Genomic DNA, 25,521 nt, shown 5'->3' on the forward strand with positions numbered 1-25,521 from the left:
TACCCTTCAATTAATAAATAAAATCGTGTGAGATTTTTCATCTATCATTCTAAATATTCACAGTATGCATATTACAAAAAAAGAACATTTAAAATGCCACTCAGTTTTCAAGCCATGCAGATTTCCTGCTCAGAGCAATGGTTGGACTGCGCAGCTGTAAAAAAAAATAGAGGGAACAACAGCAAACAAGCCCCTCTCCCAAACAACTTATTCTCAGTCACTTTCCCTCCTATTGGCTCTTTTACCAACCACTCTCCTTTCTGAGAGTTTTTCTAATTTTCTTTCACCACAGCTTCCAGGCGGTACATTCCACATTATGACACTTTGATTTAACTTGCCTACTTTGCCCTGATCCTCTGCCAACTGATGTGAATCTGTGTCCAGATTTATTTAATCACATGTACACTCAGTGGTCATTTTATTAGGTACACCTGCTCGTTAATGCAAGTATCTAATCAGCCAATCACGTGGCAGCAACTCAATGCATAAAAGCATGTAGACACAGTCAAGAGGTTCAATTGTTGATCGGACCAAACATCAGAATGGGGAAGAAATGTGAACTAAGTGACTCTGTGGCCTGCAACTAACGGGCTCCTGGACCGACTGCAGTGATGACTGTGAACTCTCTTTTATGAACTTTCATTATTGGCCTACTTTGTATTGAGTGTTGAATGTTTTCTTTTTTTTTTAAATAGGTTCTTTTGGGTTGCTTTGTTTTGTGGCTGCCTGTAAGGAGATGAAACTCAAGGCTGTAGATAGTACACGCACTTTAATAAACGTACTCGGAAGTTTGACTGTGGAATGATTATTGGTGCCAGGTGGGGTGGTTTGATTACTCAGAAACTGCTGATCTTTGGGGATGCTTCATGCACAACAGCCTCTGGCGTTTACAGAGAATGGTGCAGAAAACCAGAAACATTCAGTGAGCAGCCGTTCTGTGGGTGAAACTGCCTTATTAAGGAGAGATGTCAGAGGAGAATGACCAGGCTGGTTCAAGCTGACATGAAACAACAGTAACTGAAATAACCACGCGTTACAATGGAGGTATGCAGAAGAGCATCTCTGATCGCACAACACATCGAACCTTATAATGGATGGGCTACAGCAGCAGAAGACCACAAACATACGCACAGTGGCCACTTTATTTGATATAAGAGATACCACTGAGTGTGACGTCGAAAAATACAGCGAAATGCATCATTTGCGTTCATGCCCAACACCACCTACAGATGTGCCAGGTGTTGCCATACATTCCAGCGTCAACATGCCATTCCTACAAAGGTCTTTCCTCTCTCTGTCGATCATCCTCTTCAATTGTCCTTCACTTTTTCCATCTGTACAGATTTCTCCTTCAGCCTTTTTAGTGATTAGCTTTACTTGTCACACGTACTTTGCAACATACAGTAAACGTGCCCTTTTGCGTCAACGACCAACACAATCCGAGGATTTGCCCACGAGTGTCACCATGCTTCCGGTGCCAACATAGCGTGCTGTCAACTCACTACCTGTACGTCTTTGGAATGTGGGTGTAAACCCGAGCCCCCATAGGAAACCCAAACCATCGTGAGAAAAACATACAAACTCTTTACAGAGAGTGGTGGGAATCAAACCCCAATCAATTATCGCCGGCGCTGTAATGCTGTTGCGCTAACCACAACAGTACTGTGTTTATGGCCTGCACCCTTTCCTATAATATCTTATTTCTCATCCTCTCTCCTTCACAATTCATCTCTCACTTTTACCTCATTACTAACATTCCACTTATTTTCTGCTCACAGAGTATTACAGCAAGGAAACAGGCCCTTCAGCCCAACTCCTCTGCGCCGACAACAACATCCACCTGCTAGTCCCAGACGCCTATATTTGGCCCATAGCCATCCGAGCCCCTTCCCCTCTATCTTACCTGTCAACTACTCTTATGTGTTGCAATAGTAACCATCTCAACTGCTTCCTCTGGCAGCTCATCCCAGGTACTCATCTCCCTCTGGCTCCTTCTAAATGCTCTATCCCACTTGGTTAGACACAGAAGGTTGTAGACTCAACCAGCTCCATTATGGGCACTAACCTCCCCACCATTGAAGACATCTTCAAAAGGCAATGCCTCAAAAAGCCAGCATCTGCCCATCATTAGGTACCTCGTCACCTTCTTCTCATTCTACCATTAGGGAGGCGGTACAGAAGCCTGAAGACCCAAACACAACATTTTAGGAACAGCTTCTTTCCTTCTGCCGTCAGATTCCCGAATGGTCTGTGAACCCTGAATGGTCACTCTGTACAGAAGGCCCGTGTTCAAACGGTCACTTTCCCTGATGCTGCTGGAAGATGTTTTTGTAATTCTGAGATTTATGTGATTATTGGTGTGGACTGTAGTTTATATTGCTCTCCCTTTGTTTTCTCTGTTTTCCTTCTTGTTGCCGATTGGTGGGTTGGGGGTTTGGGACTTGATGTTCTTGTCGGTGTTTTTAAGTGAAGGGAAATCCGTTAGTTTTTTGTGCGCGAGAGAGGCAGCTGGGGGTTTGATGTTATTGTCACTGTCTTTTTTCCTTTTGGGTGACCTGGTTTTTGTGAGGGAGGGGTTTAGATTATGAGAACACTCAGTCCTCCTTTATTGTCATTTAGAAATGCATACGTGCATTAAGAAATGATACAATGTTTCTCCAGAGTCGTATCACAGAAAACAGGACAGACCAAAGACTGACACTGACAGAACCACATAATTATAACATATAGTTACAGCAGTGCAAAGCAATACCATAATTTGATGAAGAACAAACCATGGGCACGGTAAAAAAAAGTCTCAAAGTCCCCGAGTCGATTGACTCCTGAGTCCCCGATAGCAGGCAGCAAAAGGGAGAAACTCCCTGCCATAAACCTCCAGGCACCGTCAACTTGCTGATGTCTTGGAAGCAGCCGACACTGAGTCCGTCCATCCGAAAACTTCAAGCCTCCGACCAGCCGCTCCGATACAGCCTCCCGAGCGCCATCCTCTGCTGAGCGCCTTCAACGGTTTAGGGGTTTGAGGTTTGATGTTCGAGCTGCTGTTTCTCGTGTGGGCAATCTGTTAGCTTTTGTGCAAGGGAAGGGTTGAAGGTTTGGAGTTTGCAATAGTTTGTTTCTATTTTTTGTGTGTGGGGGCCGTTGATCTGTTTTCTTTCAACAACTTCCATGGTTTTTCTTTGTTCATGACCATCTGGAGAAGACGAATCTCAGAGTTGTATTCTGGATATGTTCAAAGGTTCAAATGTTGAGGAGGCGGAGCTAAGTAGTTATGGCACCCAACATGTTGATAATAAAATGAACCTTTGAACCCATGAAAACTACCACACTATGTTGCTCTCTCTCTCTTTCTGCTTTTCATTTCTCTGCAAGAACACAAATGGGAAAGGTTCCTTTAGATCCTCGCAACACCCAGAACACACTGGAGGAACTCAGCAGGTCACGCAGCATCCGTGGAAACATTAACTGATCGTTTCCACGGATGCTGCCCGACCTGCTGAGTTCCTCCAGCGTGTTGTGAGTGTTGCTTTGACCCCAGCATCTGCAGAGTATTTTGTGTTTACCTTTAGATCCTCGAACCTGTATTATCATTTAGTAAGATCACAATGGATCTAACACTTTTTGCTAGCTACCAACTCTCAAAAGAGAGCTTTTGGCACAATGCCCTTCATAAATTAGGGCATTGAGTACAGGAGCTGGGGTAGTATGTCGGGGTTGTGTAAGACATTGGTGAGGCCAAATTTGTAGTGTTGTGCAAAGTTCTGGTCACCTACCTACAAGAAAAATATCAATAAGCTTGAAAGAATGCAGAGAAAATTTGAATGGATGTTGCCTGGACTTGAGGGTCTGAGTTATAGGTAAAGGTTGAATAGATTCGGATTTTATTCCTTGGACAATAGGAGAATGAGGGGAGATCCTCTATCAAAGAGGTGTACTAAATTATGAAGTGTATAGACAGGGTAAATGCAAGCAAGCTTTGGTTAGGTGAGACTAGAACTAGTTCATAGGTTATGGGTGAAAGGCAAAATATTTAAGGCGAATCTGAGGAGGAACTTCTTCACTCAGAGGGTGGTGCAAGTGTGGAACGAGCTGTCAGCGGAAGAAACGCTTGGATAAATACATGGAGGGGAGGGGTATGGAGGGGTGCAGGTAGTTGGGACTAGGCAGAAGATTGGGTTGGTATGGTCTGTATCTCTGATTCCAGATCCCTCAGCTTGCTCACCTCGCTCTGCTCCTTTCTTCTGGATCGGGTGATCCTGATGAAGGGTCCCAAATAGTCAACTGTTTATTCCCCTCCATAGATGCTGCCTAACCTGCTAAGTTCCTCCAGAATTTTGTGTGCATTGGAAGATCATTAGTTAGAAGTATTCTGGAATTTTGATTTTTATCCTGAGAGGTGCTGGAGATTACAGATCAACTTTGCGGTCTCTCCTATTGTAATGTTTACTCTGTAGGATAGATGTCTATCTTCACTTTCAGTAAGAAGTAGTTCACGAAGAATAATTAATCATTGTTTTTCTTTCCTTCCCACACTTTGAATGCCCCATTACCTGTGTGTGTATTTTCCTCCCTCACCCACCTTCCTTATCTCCCTCCTTCTCTGCCTCTCTCCCATCTTCCCTCCATCCTTCCTTCCCTCTCCCTCCCTCCCTCTCTCCATTTATTCCTCTCTCTCTCCCTCCCTTTGTTTCTCCTTTCCCCTCTCTCTCTGCCTCTCTTCTACATGACCCTCTTTGACATTGTGTTTTCCTCTCCTTCTCCTTGCTTATACTTTGCTTTCTCCTCTCCCTCTGCTGGCAACGTTTCTTTCTTTCTCCACACAAATCTCTCCCCTTCCTTCCTTTCTGTTTGCTGCACCCACTCATCACCCCTCCCCTCTAACCCCTTCACATTCCCTCTCCCCTTCTTTCACCCCACCTTTCTTCTTTCATCCCCCTCTTCCCCCCACACACTTGCCACTCTTTCCCAACTTCTCTGTCCTTTCCATTTCTCCCCTTTCTGTACTTCCCCTCCATCCCTCTCTCTCCTCTCCAATTTTTCTTTTCTTCCTTTTTTCTCTCCCCTCTCTATTTGTCTTCTCTGCCTCCCTCTTTCTCTCCTAAACCTTCTTTTTCCCCTCCCACCACAATCTTTCTTTCTCTTCCTTCCTTCATCCTCTCTCTCTGTCTCAATATCTATCTGTCTGTCTCTCTCTGTTTCTCCCTCTCCCTCTCATACACGCATCCTCCTTCCCCCCCCACCTTCCTCCCTCCCCAAGGGTGCAGGATGCACTGCTCTGGTGGTAGCTGTCGTTGCTAGGAAACTAGAACTAACCAAAGCCGAGAAGCACGTCCATAACTTCATGATGGATACACAGCTCACTAAGCGGGTAAGCATCCAAGATTTCATTAACCTCTCCGACCTTGTGCCACGTGTCTGTATTAAATGCATTGAAAGGGCCGGTCCCGTGCTGTCACACTGTAGAGTAGAGTGCCAAGTGCGACAAAGGATGTAATGGGTAATTAAATGGCAAAAAACGAGACTAGAGCAACTTTGGAGAGGAAAGAGTTGCTGAAATATAATTATCATTTTTTTTGTAATCCCACTTTCTCTGGGTCTTCCTTTCTGTTCCGCTAACCCTCTTTATCCCCCTCCTATCCCCCACCGCTTCTCTCCCCCTCTCTCATACGCTCTCTCCTCTCCCTCTCTTTTCCATTCCCTCCTCTCCATTCCACCCTCCACCTCTTCCTCTCCCTTTCCTTCTCTCCCTTTCTCTTTCATCCCCTTTCTCTCCCCCACTCCCCCCTCCACTCTCTCCATCTTCCCTTCTCAACTTCCCTCTCTTGCGCCTCTCCCCCTCTCTCCCCTTCCTCTCTCTACTCCCTCCTCCTCCTCTTCCCCTTCCCCTCTCCCTCTTCTCTTTCTGCTGCCTTTCTCTCTTTCTGAAACTCCCCTCTCTGTCTCACTCTCACATTAAGACAATGTGTTCCCCCCAATTCTTCTTTCTGCACAAAGAGCTTTGGCAGTTTGGCCAACTACAGACAGCAGCTCACCCCATCCTGACTTGGGGTCCTGTATATTTCCCACAGCAGTGATCGCAGCATAGAGACAGGAAGGACTGGACAGGCTGGGACTGTTCTCTCTGGAGTGAAAGAGGCTGTGGGTGATTTTAGAGAGGTTTATAAAATGATCAGGAGCTTAGATAAGGTGGCTAGGTCACCATCTTGTCCTCAGAGTATGGGAGTCCAAAACTACAGGTTTAAGATGAAAAGTTCAGGGATAGTTATTACCCTACAAATATCAGGCTCCTGAACTGGTGTGGATAACTTCAGTCACCTCACCTCTGAACTGATTGCATAACGTATGGCCTCACTTTCAAGGACTCTATTACTCATGTTCTCAGTATTTTTTATTATTTTCAATATTTGTCTTCTTTTTCACGAGTCTTTATGTATAGTTTTTTAAATAAATTTTACTGTATTTATTTATTTTTCTGTAAATACCAGCAAGAAAATCAATCTCTAGGTGGGATATTGTGACATTTATGTACTCTGATAATGAATTTATTTTGACTTTAAAGGGAACCTGAGAGGTAAGTTCCATCACCCGGAGGGGGTTGGTATATGGAACAAGCTGTCAGAGGAAGTGGTAGAGGCAGGTACAAATACAACATTCTAGAAGGCATTTGGACTTCGATAGGTGAGGCTTAAATGGACCAAATGCACAGGGAATTGGATTAGTTTTGGAAGATACCTCAGCAAGATTCCAGATTGTTAAATGTTATTTATTTATTGACATAGGGTATGGAATAGGCCCTTCCCACCCTTTGAGCTGCACTGCCCAGTAATCTCCCAATTTAATCCTAGCCTAGACATGGAACAATTTACAATGACCAATTAACCCACCAAGCGGTACGTCTTTGGATTGTGGGAGGAAACAGGAGCACCCGGAGGAAACCCATGCGGTGATGGGGACAACGTACAAACTCCTCCTGGGAACTGGAAGTAGTGGGAATTGAACCCGGGCCGCTGGTACTGTAAAGTGTTGTGCTGAGTGCTATGCTACAGTGCTGTTACTCCAGATCTGATGCAGCACGAAAAACCCCCAGAAAAGACACAGAACACAACAATAATAATAATAAACACAATAAAGACATAAGATATTTCATATACATAGATTGATTGTATGATCATAAAATGTTGCTAGGGACAGGAATGTCTATACATTCAAGGACAAGATGGGTTGAAGGGCCGATTCCCCTGCTGAATCATTCTGTGATTCTGAGCTACTAAAGCCCACTTCTTAGTAGTATTGAGGCATCTATATCTCTTCCCTCATTCTCCCACAGTATTACTAATAAAAATGGTAGTGTAGCAGTTAGTGTGACGCTACTACAGCTTGGGTGTTCTGGAGTTCAGAGTTCAGTTCCAGCATTCTATGTACGTCCCCCCACCCCATGAAATGAGTGGGTTTACTCTCACAGTCAGACACGTAGCGGGTAGGTTAGTTGGTCATTGTAAATTGTCCCATGATTAGGTTAGGATTAATTATGTTCGCCGAGGATTGCTGGGGTGGCTTAACTCGAAGGGCCATAAGGACCAACTCCATGCTGTGATTGCTAAATAAATAAATATTAAAATGACTCACAATAAAAGCAGTAGCTGTTTTTGCTAAATCCCTCCATCCTTAGTAAATTATGTACATCGCTGTAAGTTACACTTTAGTGATCTGAATCTGCCGGTAATAATACCCTTCTGTTCCACAACCAACTCCAGTGATGATATTTCCATCCCTTCTTCAAAATCAGATTTATTGTAACCGACTTAGATGACATGAAATTTTTGTATTGTGGCAGCTGTACAGTGCAGGGTCATAAAATTGCTATAAATTATAAAAACAAGTAACGTAAAGGAGTAATGAGGTTATTTGAGTTACTGTCACCTTCCTGTCAGCTTGAACCACTCTGGCCATTCTCCTCTGACCTCTCTTACTAACAAGGCATTTTTGCCCACTGAACTGCCTCTCACTGGATTTTTTAAACATTTTCGCACCATGCTCTATAAACTCTAGAGACTGTTGTGCATGAAAATCCCAGGAGATCAGCAGTTTCTGAGATACTCGAACCGCCCCGTCTGGCATCACAATCATTCCACAATCAACAACGTTTTCCTTCCCCATTCTGGGGTTTGGGCTGAACAACAACTGAACCTCTTAAACCACGTCTGTATGCTTTTATACATTATGACTCCGGCCCGTGAATGGCTGATTGGATATTTTCATCGATGAGCAGATGTACAGGTGTACTTAATAAAGTGGCCGCTGAGTGTAGTGCATAAGGAAATGGAATAATCAGGTCTTCAGTTGCCTCCCATAAATAGTGTTGGGTTTAGAGGGGGTGGGGGCTACCAGAAACAGAAGGGCAGAAGGCAATGCTGAAGACCCAGTTGGACCCTGCCCTTGCATTAAGAGGTATCTCCGCCTCAGACAGCAGGAGCTGCCACACAGTTAGGAGCAGGAGGAGAGGCAGGCTTGTGCACAGCAAAGAACATCAAGCTATTTGTTTAATCTTAATGGGGGGGTCGGGGTGTGCTGTCTGATGGTGTGACATTCTCTGCTGAAGTGCCACTTGGTAAGGGCGATGACGGACTCCAAAAAAATTTGAGTATTAAACCATCCAAGGGGTCTTGGAGTGAGATCCAGTTTTGAATCCGGTCCCCGTAAGTTGCAGCATCCATGCCTTGTTGCCAAAGGTATTGCTATTGGTTTATAATTGTCACCTGTACTGAGATACAGTGCCCCGCATTCAGGTCTAATCATTACATAGTGCATCCAGCTAGAATAAGGTTGAACGACAACAATACAGAATAAAGTATAAAAGCTACAGAAAGAGTCCAGTGCAGGTAAACGGTGAAGTGGAAGATCATAATGAGGTAGATTGTGAGGCCAAGAGTACAGCTTGTTGTATAAAAGATCCATTCAATAGTCTGATAACAGTTGGATAGAAGCTGTCCTTGAGCCTGATGGTAGGTGCCATCAGGCTTTTGTATCTTCTGTCCGATTGGAGAGGAGAGAAGAGAGGATGTCCAGGATGAGTTGGGTCTTTGGTTTTGCTGGCTGCTTTACTGAGGCAGCAACAAGTGCAGATGATGGAAGGGAGGGTGTGATGTGCTGAGCCGTGTCCACAATTCTCTGCAGTCACGTGCAGAGCAGATGTCACATTAAGCTGTTATGCATCCAGATAGGATGCTTTCTATGATGCATCGGTAAAAATCGGTAAGGGCTGAGGGAGACATGCCAATTTTTTTTTGCCTCCTGAGGAAGTAGAGGTGTTGGTGAGCTTTCTAGGCTGAGATGTCAACGTGGTTGTACCAGGACAGGTGATGGTCACTCCTAGAAATTTGAGGTATGAGTCTCTCGTGGCTTTCTCTTCCGCTTCTCTAATCGGCTGCCTTCCCTGTGATGAACAGATCAAAAACGCTGCTGCCAATGTTCTGCGGGAGACCTGGCTGATCTACAAGCACACCAAGCTGCTCAAGAAGATCGACCATGCCAAAGTAAGGAAGCACCAAAGGAAGTTCCTGCAGGCAATCCACCAGTGAGTTTGTGGCAATGGACGGTGTGGAGGGAGGGAGGGAGGGAGGGTGGTGTGTCGGGGGGGGGGGGAAGGAGGGGAGGGTAGACCGCATTCAGTGCACAGGACCATTGGAATGAGATGGAGGCTGGGATCTGACAGAGGTGGCTGGTGTGGATGTGTCTTACACACACATACACAAAATGATGGAGGAATTCAGTAGGCCAGGCAGCATCTGTGGAGATGAAATATTGACACTTTGAGCCAAGACCTTTCATTAGGACTGGAAAGGAAGGGGACAGAAGCCAGAATAAGAAGGTGGGGGGGGGGAGGGGAAGGAGTACAAGTTGGCAGGTGACAGGTGAGAGGGAACCGCTCTGGTTACCCTCTCATCTCTCATCTTCCCCTCACCTCCCTCTGGCTCCCCCTCCTCTATTCCTTTCTTCCTTGGTCCACTGTCCTCTCCTATTCAATTACTTCTTCGGCCCTTTACCTCTTCCACTATCACCTCCCAGCTTCGCACTTAACCCCCTCTTCCCCACCCACCTGGTCTCACCTAAAACCTGCCACCTTGTACTTCTCCCCATCTTGCCACCTTCCTATTCCGGTTTCTGCTGGTAAATGGGATTAGAATAGCCACGTATTTGATAGCAAGGATGAGATGGGCTACTCCGTTCCTTTCCAGTCCTGATGAAGGGTCTCGGCCCAAAAAGTCAATTGTTTGTTCCCCTCCATCAATGCTGTTTGTTCTACTGAGTTCCTCCTGTGGTTTGAGTGTGTTGCTCTAGATTCCCAGCATCCACAGAATCTCTTGTGTTTATGGTCTGGATATGGGCACTGTTTTGTACAGACGAACCCTGTACCTGGACGTTGGAGGATTCTTGTTGGGGGGGGGGTCATGGTTTGGGGTAATAACTGATACTTGTGTAACCCTCTCACCGGGGCCAATACATAGATTTGGCTCATTAGCTAACTGCTAAAAGCCAGGTGACTCCACAGTGAAAGGCTACCCTTCATAAACAATGTACGTCCAGGGTCGGTATGATTTGGGGTTCAACCAAACGGGAGCATTGTGATGTTCCCATCAAATAAACCTTGATTTGAGCAAATGTTGTGTAAATCCTGCCCATACACAATTATTGGTAGCCCAAAAATGACAGATCATACACCAGCATAAAATTATAAACTATATGTACCAAATTATCAACTTTAACAAACATTTACAGAAAAAGAAAAGCTACAAAGGGCCCACTACAGTTAAACCAGTCCAATGTGCACATAAACATTGAAGCTCATACTGGGGTACTCGGGGGGTGTGTCTCTTATTCACACACTGAACTCACGGTCTGCGTGAAAGCACACGCCATATTCCGAACACCCCTGGAGGACCATCTCGAGGGAACTGGCTCTCTCTCGGGAGTATTATCCCTTCCTCCTTGCAGCCATTCATCTGCACAAAGCACTTCCTGCAGCAGCGACTCCCCTTCCAATGATATTCTGCGGCATCTTTCCTTGTGCCCCGCTCGGCAGCTCCCGCCAAAAGACCCCAAACCAGAACAATGTTCCGAAGAAAACTCTTCCCGACAGCTCTCTCTCACATCCCACAATCCTGATTGGTTGACACACATTCCAAAGTGGCTCCTTATCTTTAGCCAAAGCCAAAACATTCTTTCCAGCAGGTCACATTGCTTGTACAGAAAACTGCATAGCAGTAGAAACCTTAACCAGGACATTACAGCTGGAAGGAGAGATCTGCTGGAATCTGTTGATGAAATTCGAGGGGGTATGAGAGGTGTTAGGTATAGGATAATGTATCAGGCCTGCAATCTACCTGCAGTATTCGGGCGATGGTGGCAGCAAAGTGGTACAGCTGCTGCCTGACAGCCCCAGAGATCCCGACCACCAGTGCTGTCTGTGTGGAATTTGCAGGCTCAACCTATGACCGGGTGGGTTTCCACTCACACCTCAGACATGCACAGATTGGTGGGTTAATTGGTGCTGTAAATTGCACCCCCCCCCCCGTGTGTGTTTGAGGAATAGAATTTGAGGAGAGTTAACAAGTTGAGAAGGTGAATAAAAGAAGTGGTTAATGTGGTATAAATGGCTGGTTGGAGGTTGATGTGGACTTGATGGGCCAAAGGGCCGTTTTCCATGCTGTATCTGTCAGATAAGAATTTATCTGAGAGGTTTGTGGGGTCAGGAAAGTTATGCTTTGAGTGGGTGTTGGGAAGGGCAGCGAAACTCTTAAGAGGGAGCTGGATAGCGGAGCACATGAATTGTCAATGCACTAGAAGTTACAGGCCAGGTGCCAGTAAATGGAATTAGAATAGGTGGGTGTTTGATAGCACAGGTGAGATGGGCTGAAAGGTCTGTTTCTGTGCTGTATTACTCTGTGATTTACAAACAGTGAATCAGATACCCTGGTGTGAGATACTGCTTCTGGTGTCTAGCCAGTCAATGTGGTTGGCAGGAGCCTTGATGAGTTGGGTGAGATTAACATGAGGTTTGGCTATGATGTTATTTGTGTAAATATTCCCTGAAATAAAAAAAGGAAATGTCGATGATACTTAGCAGGTCTGGCAGCATCCATGGAGAGGGAAACATGTTTCACACTTCAAGCTGAAATTAGTAGAAGGTGCAGAAATCAAAGGGAACATAGATCACACAGGTGAAGGTCCACGATAGGGTGAAGCTTGATAGAGGTGTACAAGAGTGGATAGCCAGAGACTTTCTCCCAAGACAGAAATGTCTAATACTGTACCAGGATAATTGGAGGAAAGTATAGTGAGGATATCAGAGGTAAATTCTTTACACAGAGAGTGGTAGGTGCATGGTCTGCCAGTGGTGGTGGTAGAGGCAGATACATTAGGAGCAATTAAGAAACTCTCAGATGGCACCATGGATGATAGAAAAGTGGGGAGTTATGTAGGAGGGAAGGGTTAGATAGATCTTAGAATAGGTTACAAGGTCAGCACAACATCATGGTCTGAAGAGTCTGTACTGTGATGTTCTATGAGAGAGGGGTGGTGAGACAAGGGCCAGAAGTGATTGGTGAACCTAAGGGGGGGGGAGGCAGTGTGGGTGAAGGATGATTTAAAGATTTGCTTTATTTGCGACATGTATCAAATATAATGAAGTGCATCGTTTTGTGCTATCAACTTGCACAGTGCGACGATGTGCTGGGGGCAGCCTGCAAGTGTCACCACACTTTTGCCACCAACATAGCATGCCTACAACTCACTAACTCTAACCATGTGGGACGAAACTGGAGCACACGGTGGAAACCCATGCGGTCATGGGGAGAATGTAGGAACTTCCTACAGGCAGGGGTGGGAATTCAACTGTGGCGGGCAGAATAAAAGGATGAATGTGAATGATGAGACCCTGGATGGGCTGAATTCCCTCCCTTTACGTTGTCGGAAGTGGGGTTGGTGGGGGACGACTGGCAGTCTTGAAGCACTGTGCGTTTCTGTACATCCCACAGGCTTCGCAATGTGAAGATGGAACAGAGGAAGCTCAGTGACCAGGCAAACACTCTTGTTGATCTTTCCAAGGTAACATTGGCGAAGGGAAACGCTTTGCCTTGCTGGAGTCCTTCCTGCTTCCTGCTCAGAATGTCCCAGAGGGAGTAACACGTACAAAATGCTGGAGGAACTCAGCAGGTCAGACAGAATCTATGGAGGGGAATAACAGTCGATGTTCTGGAGCAAGACCCTTCGTCAGGACTGTACAGAAAGAGGGAGAAACCAGGATAAGAAGTTGGAGGGAGGGGAAGGAGTACAAACTACAAGGTGGTAGGTAAAACTGGGTGGGATAGACAATAGACAATAGCTGCAGGAGTAGGCCATTCGGCCCTTCAAGCCAGCACCGCCATTCACTGTGATCATGGCTGATCATCCACTATCAATATCCAGTTCCTGCCTTATCCCCATAACCTTTGATTCCGCTATCTTTAAGAGCTCTATCCATCTCTTTTTTGAAAGCATCCAGAGACTTGGCCTCCACTGCCTTCTGAGGCAGAGCATTCCATATATCCGCCCCTCTCTGGGTGAAAAAGTTTTTCCTCAACTCCGTTCTAAATGGCCTACCCCTAATTCTTAAACTGTGGCTTCTGGTTCTGGACTCACCCATCAGTGGGAACATGCTTCCTGCCTGCAGTGTGTCCAATCCCTTAATAATCTTATATGTTTCAATAAGATCCCCTCTCAGCTTCTAAATTCCAGAGTATACAAGCCCAGTCACTCCAATCTTTTGACATGACAGTCCCGCCATCCCGGGAATTAACCTTGTGAACCTACGCTGCACTCCCTCAATAGCAAGAATATCCTCCCTCAAATTTGGAGACCAAAACTGCAGACAGAACTCCAGGTGTGGTCTCACCAGGGCCCTGTACAGCTGCAGAAGGACCTCTTTGCTCTTATACTCAATTCCCCTTGTTATGAAGGTCAGCATGCCATTAGCTTTTTTTCACTATGGGGGAGGATTTAGTGAGAAGATGTGAGGTGATAGGTGGAAGAGGTAATGGGCCGAAAAAAGGAATCTGATAGGAGAAGAGAGTGGACCATAGGAAAAAGGGGAGGATGAGGTGCACCGGGGAGATGATAGGAAGGTGAGAAGAAGTAAGAGGGGAGGCAGAATGGGGAATGGAATAAGAAGGAAGGGGAATGGGAGAAATTGATGTTCCAGCATTTGCAGAATGTCTTGCATCCTAAAGAAACGTGCCTGTTTAACCGAGGTGCAGCTGCAGTTGTATTGATGGAAACCTGGCAATTTGTTTTCCCAAAGCAAGATCCTGCAACATGTAACCTGATCATGAAAGCAATGGCAAACTATAAAGACGAGAGATTCTGCAGATGCGGGAAATCTTGAGTAACACACCCACCCAAAATGCTGGAGGAACTCAGCAGGTCAGGCAGCATCTATGGAAGGGAATATGAAGGGTCTCTGCCCGAAGCTTTGACTGTTTATTCTCCTTCATAGATGCTGCCTGACTTGATGAGTTCCTCTAGCATTTCGCATATGTTGCAGGAAGAGAAGGCATTTTCCCAGGGTGGGACATCAGTGCTGGAGCAGCCAACCTTTCCGTCAGACCTTTCCTCACTGTCATTAGAGCAAGGGCAAGAATCGGGCAGAGGAGCAAGTCTTCTTTCTGCTTTATATGAGGGTGATAATCGCATAACCTGCGCCTGAACTTAACATGGAGAGGGAGTTGGTGTGTGATTTTAGACTCTGTCCACTTCTCTGCTCTCTCTCTTCTCAATACCCCTTGACATCCTCCCTGCTCCTTCCTCCATTTTCCCCACTCATCCCTTTCCACTGTCCATTCAACCTTCTCCTCTTCAACCCCTACCCCACCTGTTACCTCCTGTACCCCTCATCTTCTGCTCAGTGACCTCTCCTGCTACTCACACCACTGCTTCTCTGCCTCTACCCCTCTATCTCAATGCCTTCCCTCCCCTCAAAAATTAGCTCCTTCCAGTCCTTCCCTTTTCACCTTCCCTCCCCCTCCCTTGCTCCCATTCTCCTTCCCACCCCCTCCCTCCTACTCTCCCTCCCCCTCCTCCCCCACTCTCCTTTCCACTCTCCCTCCTAACTTCCCTCCCACTCTCCCTTGCCCCACTCTCCTTCCCTCCAACTCTCCCTCCCCAACCACTCCCCTCCCCGCTCCCCCAACTCTTCCTCCATCCCCACTCCCCAACTCTCCTTCCGTCCCCCCTCCCCCTCCTTTCCTCCCCTCTCCTTCCCTCCCCCTCCCCTCCCCCAACTCTCCTTCCTTCCCTCCGACTCTCCCGCCCTCCTTCCCTCCCAGTCTCCCTCCCCAACTTCCCTCCCACTCTCCCTCCCCCAACCACTCTCCTTCCCCTCCCCTCCCTCCCCCCACTCTCCCTCCTCCCCTCCCCCCACTCTCCTTCCCTCCCCCCACTCTCCTTCCCTCCCCCACTCTCCCTCCTCCCCTCCCCCCACTCTCCCTCCTCCCCTCCCCCCACTCTCCTTCCCTCCCCTCCCTCCCCCCACTCTCCCTCCCTCCCCTCCCTCCCCCCACTCTCCCTCCCCCACTCCCCCTCCCTCCCCCCACTCCCTCTCCCCCTCCCTCCCCCCACTCTCCCTCCCCCACTCCCCCTCCCTCCCCCCACTCCCTCTCCCCCTCCCTCCCCCCACTCCCTCTCCCACTCCCTCTCCCTCCCCAACCACTCTCCTTCCCAACTTCCCTCCTGCTCTCCCCCCCACTCCCCCTCCCTCCCCCACTCTCCCTCCCCAACCACTCCTTCCCAACTTCCCTCCCGCTCTCCCCCCACTCTCCCTCCCCCACTCTCCTTCCCACTCTCCCTCCCAACTTCCCTCCCCCTCCTCCTCCCACTCTCCTTCCCTCCCCCTTCCCCCAACTCTCCTTCCCTCCCCTCCCCTTCCCCCCAACTCTCCTTCCCCCTCCCCAACTCTCCTTCTCTCCCCCCTCCCCTCCCCTCTCCCCCTCCCCCTCTCCCCCTCCCCCTCCCTCTCCCCAACTCTCCTTCCCACCCCCTTTCTCCTCCCCTCCCTCCCTCTCCTCCCCTCCCTCCCTCTCCTCCCCTCCCCCACTTCTCCTCTCTTCTTCCCTCCCTCCCTCCCCCTCTTCTCCCCTCCCCCTCCTTCTCTCCCCTCCTTCTCTCCCCTCTTCTCCCCTCCTTATCTCCCCACTCTCCTTCCCTCCCCTCCCTACCACCCCCTCCCTCCCCCTCCCGCCTCTCCTTCCCTCCCCTCCCCTCCCCCTCCTCCCCCCCTCCCCCCTCCCCCTCCTCTCCCCCCCTCCTCCCCTCCTCCCCCCTCCCCCCTTCCCCCCTCCTCCCCTCCCCCTTCCCCCTCCTCCCCTCCCCCCTTCCCCTCCCCCCTTCCCCCTCCCCTCCCCCCCTTCCCCTCCCCCCTCTCCCCTTCCCCCCTCCCCTCCCCCCTTCCCCCCTCCCCTCCCCCCTCCCCCCTCCCCTCCCCCCTTCCCCCCTCCCCTCCCCCCTTCCCCCTCTCCCCTCCCCCCTTCCCCCCTCCCCTCCCCCTCCCCCTCTCCCCTCCCCCCTCCCCTTCCCCCTCTCCCCTCCCCCTTCCTCCCCTCCCCCCTTCCCCCTCTCCCCTCCCCCCCTCCCCTCCCCCCTTCCCCCTCTCCCCTCCCCCCTTCCCCCTCTCCCCTCCTTCCCCCTCTCCCCTCCCCCCTTCCCCCTCTCCCCTCCCCCCTTCCCCCTCCCCCCTTCCCCCTCCCCCCTTCCCCCTCCTCCCCTCCCCCCTTCCCCTCCCCCTTCCCCCTCCTCCCCTCCCCCCTTCCCCCTCCTCCCCTCCCCCCTTCCCCCTCCTCCCCTCCCCTCCCCCCTCCCCTCCCCCCTTCCCCCTCCTCCCCTCCCCTCCCCCCTCCCCCCTCCTCCCTCCCCCCTCCTCCCCTTCCCCCTCCTCCCTCCCCTTCCTCCCTTCCCCCTCCCCCTCCTCCCCTCCCCCCTCCTCCCCTCCCCCCTCCTCCCCTCCTCCCCTTCCCCCTTCCCCCCTCCCCCCTCCTCCCTTCCCCCCTCCTCCCTCCTCCCCTCCTCCCCTTCCCCCTTCCCCCCTCCCCCCTCCTCCCTTCCCCCCTCCTCCCTTCCCCCTTCCCCCCTTCCCCTCCCCTTCCCTCCCCCTCCCTTCCCCCCTTCCCCCCTTCCCCTCCCCTCCCTCCCCTCCCCTCTTCCCCTCCCTCCCTCCCCCTCCCTCTCCTTCCCTCCCCCTCCTTCCCTCCCCCTCCCTCTCCTTCCCTCCCCCTCCCTCTCCTTCCCTCCCCCTCCCTCTCACTTTACTTCTTTCTCTTCCCTCCCTTTCCCTCCTCCTCCCCCCTGCACCTCCATTTTCTCCCACTCTCTTTGCTTCCCTCTTCCCCCTCTCCCTCAACCTCCCTACACCTCTTCTCCCTCTCCTCCCTGCTGTCTCCCCCACCTCTCCTCTGCATCCCTTACTGTTTCCTCCCTTCCCTTCCCTACCCTACCCTACCCTACCTCACCTCAGACATTGACCCTGGTCGATCCTCCTCAGTTGACTGGGTGAACACTTTGTCGAGGTGCTGGTAAAAGAGTGGTTTCCCCAGCCGGTGATGGAGCACACTGTGGGAAGTAGGGAGGGAACTTCCATGGCTCAAGGCAGAGAAGGAGTGAATGGGTGGGAATCTGTAGCAACTTTACACTTTCATAGGGTTCAGAAGCAGGGAATAATGAGAGGATTATTCTGAAGCTACATGGCAGAATTAAATGAGAGTTAAGAACAAGGTTTAAATTATTAGGGGATTAAATCTATGTGGCTGCAGCCTCTCAGCCTATGCCAGCCTTAATCCCACCCGCCATTCTATCTCATTACATTCACCTGTCTGTTGACTCCCTTCACCCCTGCTTTAGGATTGTGGCCATGGTAACCAGCAGGTTTTTTTAAATCCAATTGCAGATCTTTATTTAATTCAATTAGAAATCCTTTAACAGCCAGCTCAGGGACCGTCTCCAAAATGCAGAGCTCTACCCAAAGTGAACTGCACACCATTTTTATATTTTAAAAAATTAGAGATACAGTACAGTTACAGCCCTTTCCAGCCCAATGAGCCCATGCCATCGAATTACACCCATGTGGCCAATTAACCCACTAACTCGTACATCTTTGGGATGGGGGAGGGACCCAGAGCACTTGGAGGAAGTCCATTTAGTCAAGGGGAGAGTGTACAAACTTCTGAAAGGCAGTGGTGAGAGTTGGACCCGGTTCACTGGGGTTGTAAAGCATTGTGCCAACCCGCCATACTGCTGTGCCTCCTCCAACCATTTTATTTTAAATGATAAATGGCATCAGTGAACTGATTTTCCTCTCGAGATTAAATTGTTGAGGCACAGAGTAGTGAACAGCTGTGTGGAAAGTGAGATGGAGGAAAAGGCTTTGGGTCAATGGCCTTCTGAAAGCTTGTTTTTAAAGTTTAGCTTTATCTGTCACATGTACATCGAAGCACACAGTGCAATGCATCATTTGCATCAAATCAAAACAGCAAGGATGTGCTGGGGGCAGCCCACAAGTGTCATAGAAACATAGAAAATAGGTGCAGGAGTAGGCCATTTGGCCCTTCGAGCCTGCAGTGCCATTCATTACGATCATGGCTGATCATCCAACTCAGAACCCTGTACCTGCCTTCTCTCCATACCCCCTGATCCCTTTAGCCACAAGGGCCATATCTAACTCCCTCTTAAATATAGCCAATGAACTGGCCTCAACTGTTTCCTGTGGCAGAGAATTCCACAGATTCACCACTCTCTGTGTGAAGAAGTTTTTCCTCATCTCGGTCCTAAAAGGCTTCCCCTTTATCCTCAAACTGTGACTCCTCGTTCTGGACTTCCCCAACATCGGGAACAATCTTCCTGCATCTAGCCTGTCCAATCCCTTTAGGATTTTATAAGTTTCAATAAGATCCCCCCTCAATCTTCTAAATTCCAACGAGTATAAGCCTAGTCGATCCAGTCTTTCATAGAAACATAGAAAATAGGTGCAGGAGTAGGCCATTCGGCCCTTCGAGCCTGTACCACCATTTATTATGATCATGGCTGATCATCCAACTCAGAACCCCACCCCAGCCTTCCCTCCATACCCCCTGACCCCCGTAGCCACAAGGGTCATCATATGAAAGTCCTGCCATCCCAGGAATCAATCTGGTGAACCTTCTTTGTACTCCCTCTATGGCAAGAATGTCTTTCCTCAGATTAGGGGACCAAAACTGCACACGATACTCCAGGTGTGGTCTCACCAAGGCCTTGTACAACTGCAGTAGTACCTCCCTGCTCCTGTACTCGAATCCTCTTCTGGTGCTAACATAGCATGCCCACAACCTAACTTGTACGTCTTTGGGATGTGGGAGGAAAACGAAGCACCCGGAGGAAACCCACATGGTCGCAGGAAGAACATACAAACTCCTTACAGACGGCAGTGGGAATTGAACCCCACCTGACAGCGTTAAAAGCGTTAAACTAACCGCTACGCTGCTGTTCCACTCCCTCCTGCTCCCACTTTTCATGTGCAGAGTGGGGTGGAGTCAGCCCAACACATCACGAGCACGTCATTCCACACCATCGGTGGTATCTGCAGACGGTGCTGCCTCAAGAAGGCGATACCCATCATAAAGATCCCCACCATCCAGGCCCTGCCATCCCAGCAGCCCGCTAGTGTCGCCACCCTCCCAGCGCCAATATAGCATGCCCACAACTTACTAAACTGTAAGTCTTTGCAATGTGGGAGGAAACCCACTCAGTTACAGGAAGACATACAAAGTCCAAACCAACAGCGGTGGGAATTGAATCCCAACCTTACAGCCAGTTCCACCCCAACAGAATCAGATTTTTTATACTGACTTATATGCCGTGAACTTTGTTGGTTTGTGGCAGCAGTACAGTGAAGGCAAAGTCATGAAAATTACAAAGTAAATTGTTCAAATAAAAGGAATGAAGTAGGGTTTATGGACCATACAGAAATCTGATGGCAGAGGGTAAGAAGCTGGACCTGAAACATTGAGTGTGTGTCTTCAGCCTCCTGTAACTCCTCCTTGATAGTAGCAATGAGCAGAGGGGATGTCCTGGGTGGCAAACTTGGATGCCAACTTCTTATGAAGGTCAAATCAATGGGTATATCTAAAGCAGAGGTTGATAGCTTTGTGATTAGTCAGGAGTGTCAACGGTAACAGGGAGTGATAGCAGGAGAATGGGATTGAGAGGGAAAATGAATCAACCAAGATCGAATAATGGAGAAGACTGGATGGACTGACAGGCCTAATTCTGCTCCTATGTTTTATGGTCTCATGCCCACGATGGTGGGGAGGGTTGTGCCCCTGATGGATCTGGCAGAGTCGACAACCCTCTGCAGTGGCTTATGATCCTGTGTGTTTGAGGCTCCACACCAGGCTGTGATGTAACCATTCAGAATGCTTCCACTTTCTTTTTAAGGTAACCTGACCCTGTATCTTGTGCAGTTGTGTCTTCTGGTGAACCTCTGTGCATGTTGTTTGTCATGTATACCAACGACTTGATGAAAATGTAGGTGGTCTGTGAAGAAGGCTGTCAAAGGTTAGAGTGGAATATAGCTCAGTTGCAGATACCAGCAGAGAAATAGCAGGTGGAGTTTAACCCAGACAAAGCAGGAGAATGTTGCACTTTGGAAAGGGGATGAAAACAAAATGTAAAGGGAAAGTATACAGTTAAAACAAGATCCTTAACAGGACTGGGATCTTGAAGCAGAGAGAGCTTGAAGCGCAAGTCTTTAGCCCAAAAGTGGCGATACAAGTAGAAAAGGGGGTAAAGAAGATTGAATATGAGTCAGGAAGTTGTGTCAGGCAGTATTTGTAAGCACTGCATGCAGTTCTGATTGTCCCATTACAGAAAGGATTGTTACAGATGATGCAGAAGAGGTTCACTACAATGCTGCCGAGATTAGAGTTTTACCTTTAAGGAGAGGTTGGATGTAATTGAATTGTTTTCTTTGGAGTGTCAGAGACTGAGGAAAGACCCAATAGAGGTTTATAATATTACATGAGGCATTAATAACATAGACAAACAGAGTCTTAATCTGAGCAATATCAGTACCAGAGGAAATAGCTCCCTTTTCACAATCAGATTTCTGAAAATTTCATAAACACTACCTTGTTATTCCTCTTCTGCGCTTTTATTTTTGTAACTTACATGGATGTTTATTGTCTTGCACTGTCCTGCTGCGCAAAGCAACAAATCCCATTATTGATTTATTAATTTGTTTATTTATTGAGATACAGCGTGGAACAGGTCTATTCGGCCCTTCGAGCCACACCGCCCAGCGATCCCCGATTTAACCCCAGCCTAATCACAGAACAATTTACAATGACCACTTAACCTACTGACCGGTACGTCTTTGAAATGTAGAAAGAAACTGGAGCACCCAGATGAAACCCACGCGGTCACAGGGGGAAGGTACAAACTCCTACCAGACAGCCATGGGATAGGAGCAGAATTAGGCCATTCAGCCCATTGGGTCTGCTCTGCTATTCCATTATGAATGATTTATTATCTCTCTCAACTCCATTCTCCTGCCTTCTCTCTATAACCTTTGATGCTCTGACTAATCAGGAGCCTATCAACCTCTGCTTTAAATATACCCAATGACTCGGCCTCCACAGCTGCCTGTGGCAATGAATTCCACAGATTCACCACCCTCTGGCTAAATAAATTCCTCTTCAGCTCTGTTCTAAATGGACGTACTTCTATTCTGAGTCTGTGCCCTCTAGTCCTGGACCCTCCCGCTATAGGAAACAACCTCTCCATGTCCACTTTATTTAGGCCTTTGAAATATATTGAATATTAAATGAGATTCCCCCCCCTCCCAATGAGAACAGGCCCAGAGCCATCAAACACTTCTCATACATTAACCCTTTCATTCCCAGCATCATTCTTGTGCACCCTCTCTGTCAGCGATAATAACCCTGATTCTGAGAGAGCGGGATGAATGCTGATAGAAGTAGGTTCGATAGTGGTGTTTTCGAGGCATATGAACGTGCAGGGATGGATCATGTGTAGGCAGATAGGTAGATTTGGCATCACAGCAGTATAGACATTATGGGTCGAAAGGCCCCTTTGTGTTGTACCGTTCTATGTTCAAGACGACTAATCTCGGCAAAGTGATTCCAATCCCTTTCTGGGGACCTGATACATCGGGTGCAGTACTGAGGGTCACTTTGTGCACAGTGACTACTGTGGGTGAGGTGGTACTGAGGAGGGTCACACTGTAGGAGGAGCAGTACTGAGGGAGGAGATTATTGAGGGAGCACCACACTGTGGGAGAAGGGTAATGAGGGAGTTTCGTACAATGGGAGAGGCAGTACTGAGGGAGTGCAGCACTATGGTTGGAGACATACTTGAGGGGTGTCACGCTGTGGGACAGGTGGCACTAAGGAAGCATTGCACTGTGGGCGGAGAGGTCCCGAGGGAGAATGGCACTGTGGAAGGGGTGGTGCTGAAGAGATGTCACACTGTGTTTGGGGCAGTACTGAGAATCCTCTGTCCCTGTCAGAAGGACGGTGTTATGGAACCTGTCACACTTTGTGGATGGCTAGGGGATTTTCCCCATGTTGTAGGATAAGTATTTACCTCTCAATTAAAAAGGCAAGAACAGATTATGTCTATATCACTTCAGCATGGTGAAAGAATAATTTCTGCTGTGGTTTTCCAGCTGAGATGCGTGAGAGGCAGCAGCTGCAGTTGTGTGAATCGCAGGGGTCCACTTGCAATGGCCTCTCTGATGATTGGTATGATATGCACTAATTCAGGACTGAGATCTGAAAGCTTAGTATTTCTTGAACATTTGGTGCCATCATGAGGAATCCCAAAAAATCACAAGCAGCAGACTTGAATTGAAAAATCAGAATCAAAATCAAGTTTATTATTACTGCTCTTTCTCTTTCTCTCATGGTCTGCTGTCCTATCCGATTCCTTCTTCAGCTCTTTACCTCTTCTGCCTATCACCTTAAAGTAAGCTTCTTACCTTATCCCCCTCCCCCACCTTCTCCCTCATCTGGGTTTACCTATCACCTGCCAGCTTATACTCCTTCCCCTCCCCCTACCTTCTCATTCTAGCTTCTGCCCCCTTCCTTTCCAGTACTGATGAAGGGGCTCAGCTTGAAATGACAATAGTTTATTCCATTCCACAGATGCTGCTTGAACTGCTGAGTTCCTCCTGCATTTGTGTTTGTTCCTGTGAATTTCCAGCATCTACAGAATCTCGTGTGTTTATGATCATGGACATATAGAACATAGAACACTTCAGGCCCTTCGGCCCTCGATCCTGTACAAGCCTTTTAAGCTACTCTTAGATTAATCGAATCCTTCCCTCCCACATAGCTCTCCATTGTTCTTCTATTGATGTGCCTATCTAAGGCTACGTCCACACTAGACCGGACAAATCCGTAACCGAAGCTTTTTCTCTTCGTTTTGACCCTCCGTCCACGCTGAAACGCCGCTTTCCTCCCCCAAAAACGGAGCTTTTCTAAAATGCTCTCCAGAGTGTTTAAATCTGAAAACGCCGGTTGGGTGTTGTAGTGTGTACCGGGTAACCGGAGGTTTTTAAAAACCTATCGTCCCTTTCATCGGTGAAGAGACTATGGCTGTAGGAAATGTTTCCAGGGTGACCCCTCAGTGGGAGTGGGGAAGATGTTGATGGGGCCACCCGGAGGTCTGTGTGTCTGTATGTGTAGCTACTGTAGTGGCTGTGAGGCTGGTATTGTGGCGGTGAAAAGCTCTGGGGGGTAGCCATCATATTCCTCATCATTGCAAATCCCTCTGCAACAGAGTTAGTCAGTTTTTCAATGTTCATCGTCAGCCAGGTCATACTGTCCGTGAACTCCTTGTCGGTTGCCTCCATACGCTCCAGTATTTGTTTTTTTCAGTTTTAAGTCCTTCTGCGCAAAAGCCAACAGCTGTCATTCTCTTGGCAATTTCCTTTTAAGTTTTTCTAGTCTGTAACTGGACAAACGCGCACCAAGTATACCATTTCCTCTTCGCTTGTTTCCTGTAGATGTGTCCTGCGCACGCCCAGTAGGAGGAGATTCGCCCAAATACCCATTTTAATGTGGACGGAGGTATTTTCAAAAACGCCTGGTGTGGACGCCTATCGTTTTTACGCACAACCAGCGTTTTCAAAATTATCCGGTCTAGTGTGGATGTAGCCTAAGAGTCTCTTAAATGCCTCTAATGTATCTTCCTCTACCACCACACCTGGCAGCGCATTCCACGCAACAACCACTCTGTTTAAAAACCTACCTCTGACATCCCCCCATACTCTGATCCAATCACTAAGATGATGTTTCCTTGTATAAGCCATTTTGCCCTGGGGACAAGGTGCTGGCTATCCACTCAATTTATGACTTTATTATCTTATACACCTCTATCAACTCATTCCTTCGCTCTACAGGAAAAAAAGCCCTAGCTAGCTCAATCTTTACTCATAAGACATGTTCTCTAATTGGGGGAGTAATGTGATAAATCTCCTCTCCACCGTCTCCAAGGCTGCCACATTCTTCCTATAATGACGTGACCAGAACTGAATACAATATTCTAAGCGTGATCCAACCAGAGTTTTTCAGCTGCAACATTACCTTGTAGCTCTTGAACTCAATCTCCCAACTAATGAAGGCCAGCACACCATGGCCCTTCTTAACAACCCTATCAACTTGTGTGGCAACTTTGAGGGACCCCAAGATCCCTGTTCCTCCTCACTGCTTAGAATCCTGCCATGAAGATAAATAAAAACTACAGATGCTGAAAATCTTAAAAGATTAGCTTTATTTGTCACATGTAGATTGAAACATACAGTGAACTGCATCATTTTGCGTCAACCCTTTTATGAGGATAAGTGAGCTAGGGAAAGGAGGAGAATGAGAAGTTATTTGATACAGGTGTACGAGATGATAAGAGGCATAGATTGTATGGATAGAACAGAGAATATTGCAGCACAATATTGTGCTGACCTTTCATTCTACTCTAAGATCAATCTAACTCTTCCCTCCTACATAGCCCTCCATTTTTCTATCATCCATGTGCCTATCTAAGAGTTTCTTAAATGCCCCTGATGTTTCTGCCTTCAGAATCACCCCCAGTAGGGTGTTCCACTCACCCAGCACTCTTTTTGTAAAGAACTTACCTCTAACATCCCTCTACACTTCCCTCCAATCACATTAAAATTATACTCCTTTGTATTGGCCATTTCTGACCTGGGTAAAAGACTCTGGCTATCCACTCATCATCTTGTACACCTCTACAAAGTCACCTCCCATCCTCCTTCACTTCAAAGAGAAATGCCCTAGTTCATTCAACCTATTTTCATAAGACATCTGGTCCAGGCAGCATCCTGGTAAATCTCCTCTGCACCCTCTTTAAAGCTACCACATCCTTCCTATAATGAGGCGATCAGAACTGAACACATATTCCAAGTGTGCTGTAATCAGGGCTGCAGATTAC

General features: G+C 48.1%; 1 protein-coding gene across 4 annotated transcripts in view; it reads left to right on the forward strand.

The window, feature by feature from the left end:
* Nucleotides 1-25,521, forward strand: part of LOC134343040 (small conductance calcium-activated potassium channel protein 3-like) — a 149,862-nt gene that overhangs the window by 120,908 nt on the left and 3,433 nt on the right. For 3 of the 4 annotated variants that reach the window (XM_063041869.1, XM_063041870.1, XM_063041867.1), the window contains exons 5-7: nucleotides 5,255-5,365; nucleotides 9,444-9,571; nucleotides 13,032-13,101. In XM_063041869.1, the coding sequence (XP_062897939.1) occupies nucleotides 5,255-5,365; nucleotides 9,444-9,571; nucleotides 13,032-13,101 (309 nt within the window). The remainder of the gene's footprint in view (nucleotides 1-5,254; nucleotides 5,366-9,443; nucleotides 9,572-13,031; nucleotides 13,102-25,521) is intronic. The other variant, XM_063041868.1, reaches the window with a different exon arrangement.

This window comes from Mobula hypostoma, chromosome 2 (genome assembly GCF_963921235.1).
Source record: "Mobula hypostoma chromosome 2, sMobHyp1.1, whole genome shotgun sequence".
Classification (NCBI taxonomy): domain Eukaryota; kingdom Metazoa; phylum Chordata; class Chondrichthyes; order Myliobatiformes; family Myliobatidae; genus Mobula; species Mobula hypostoma.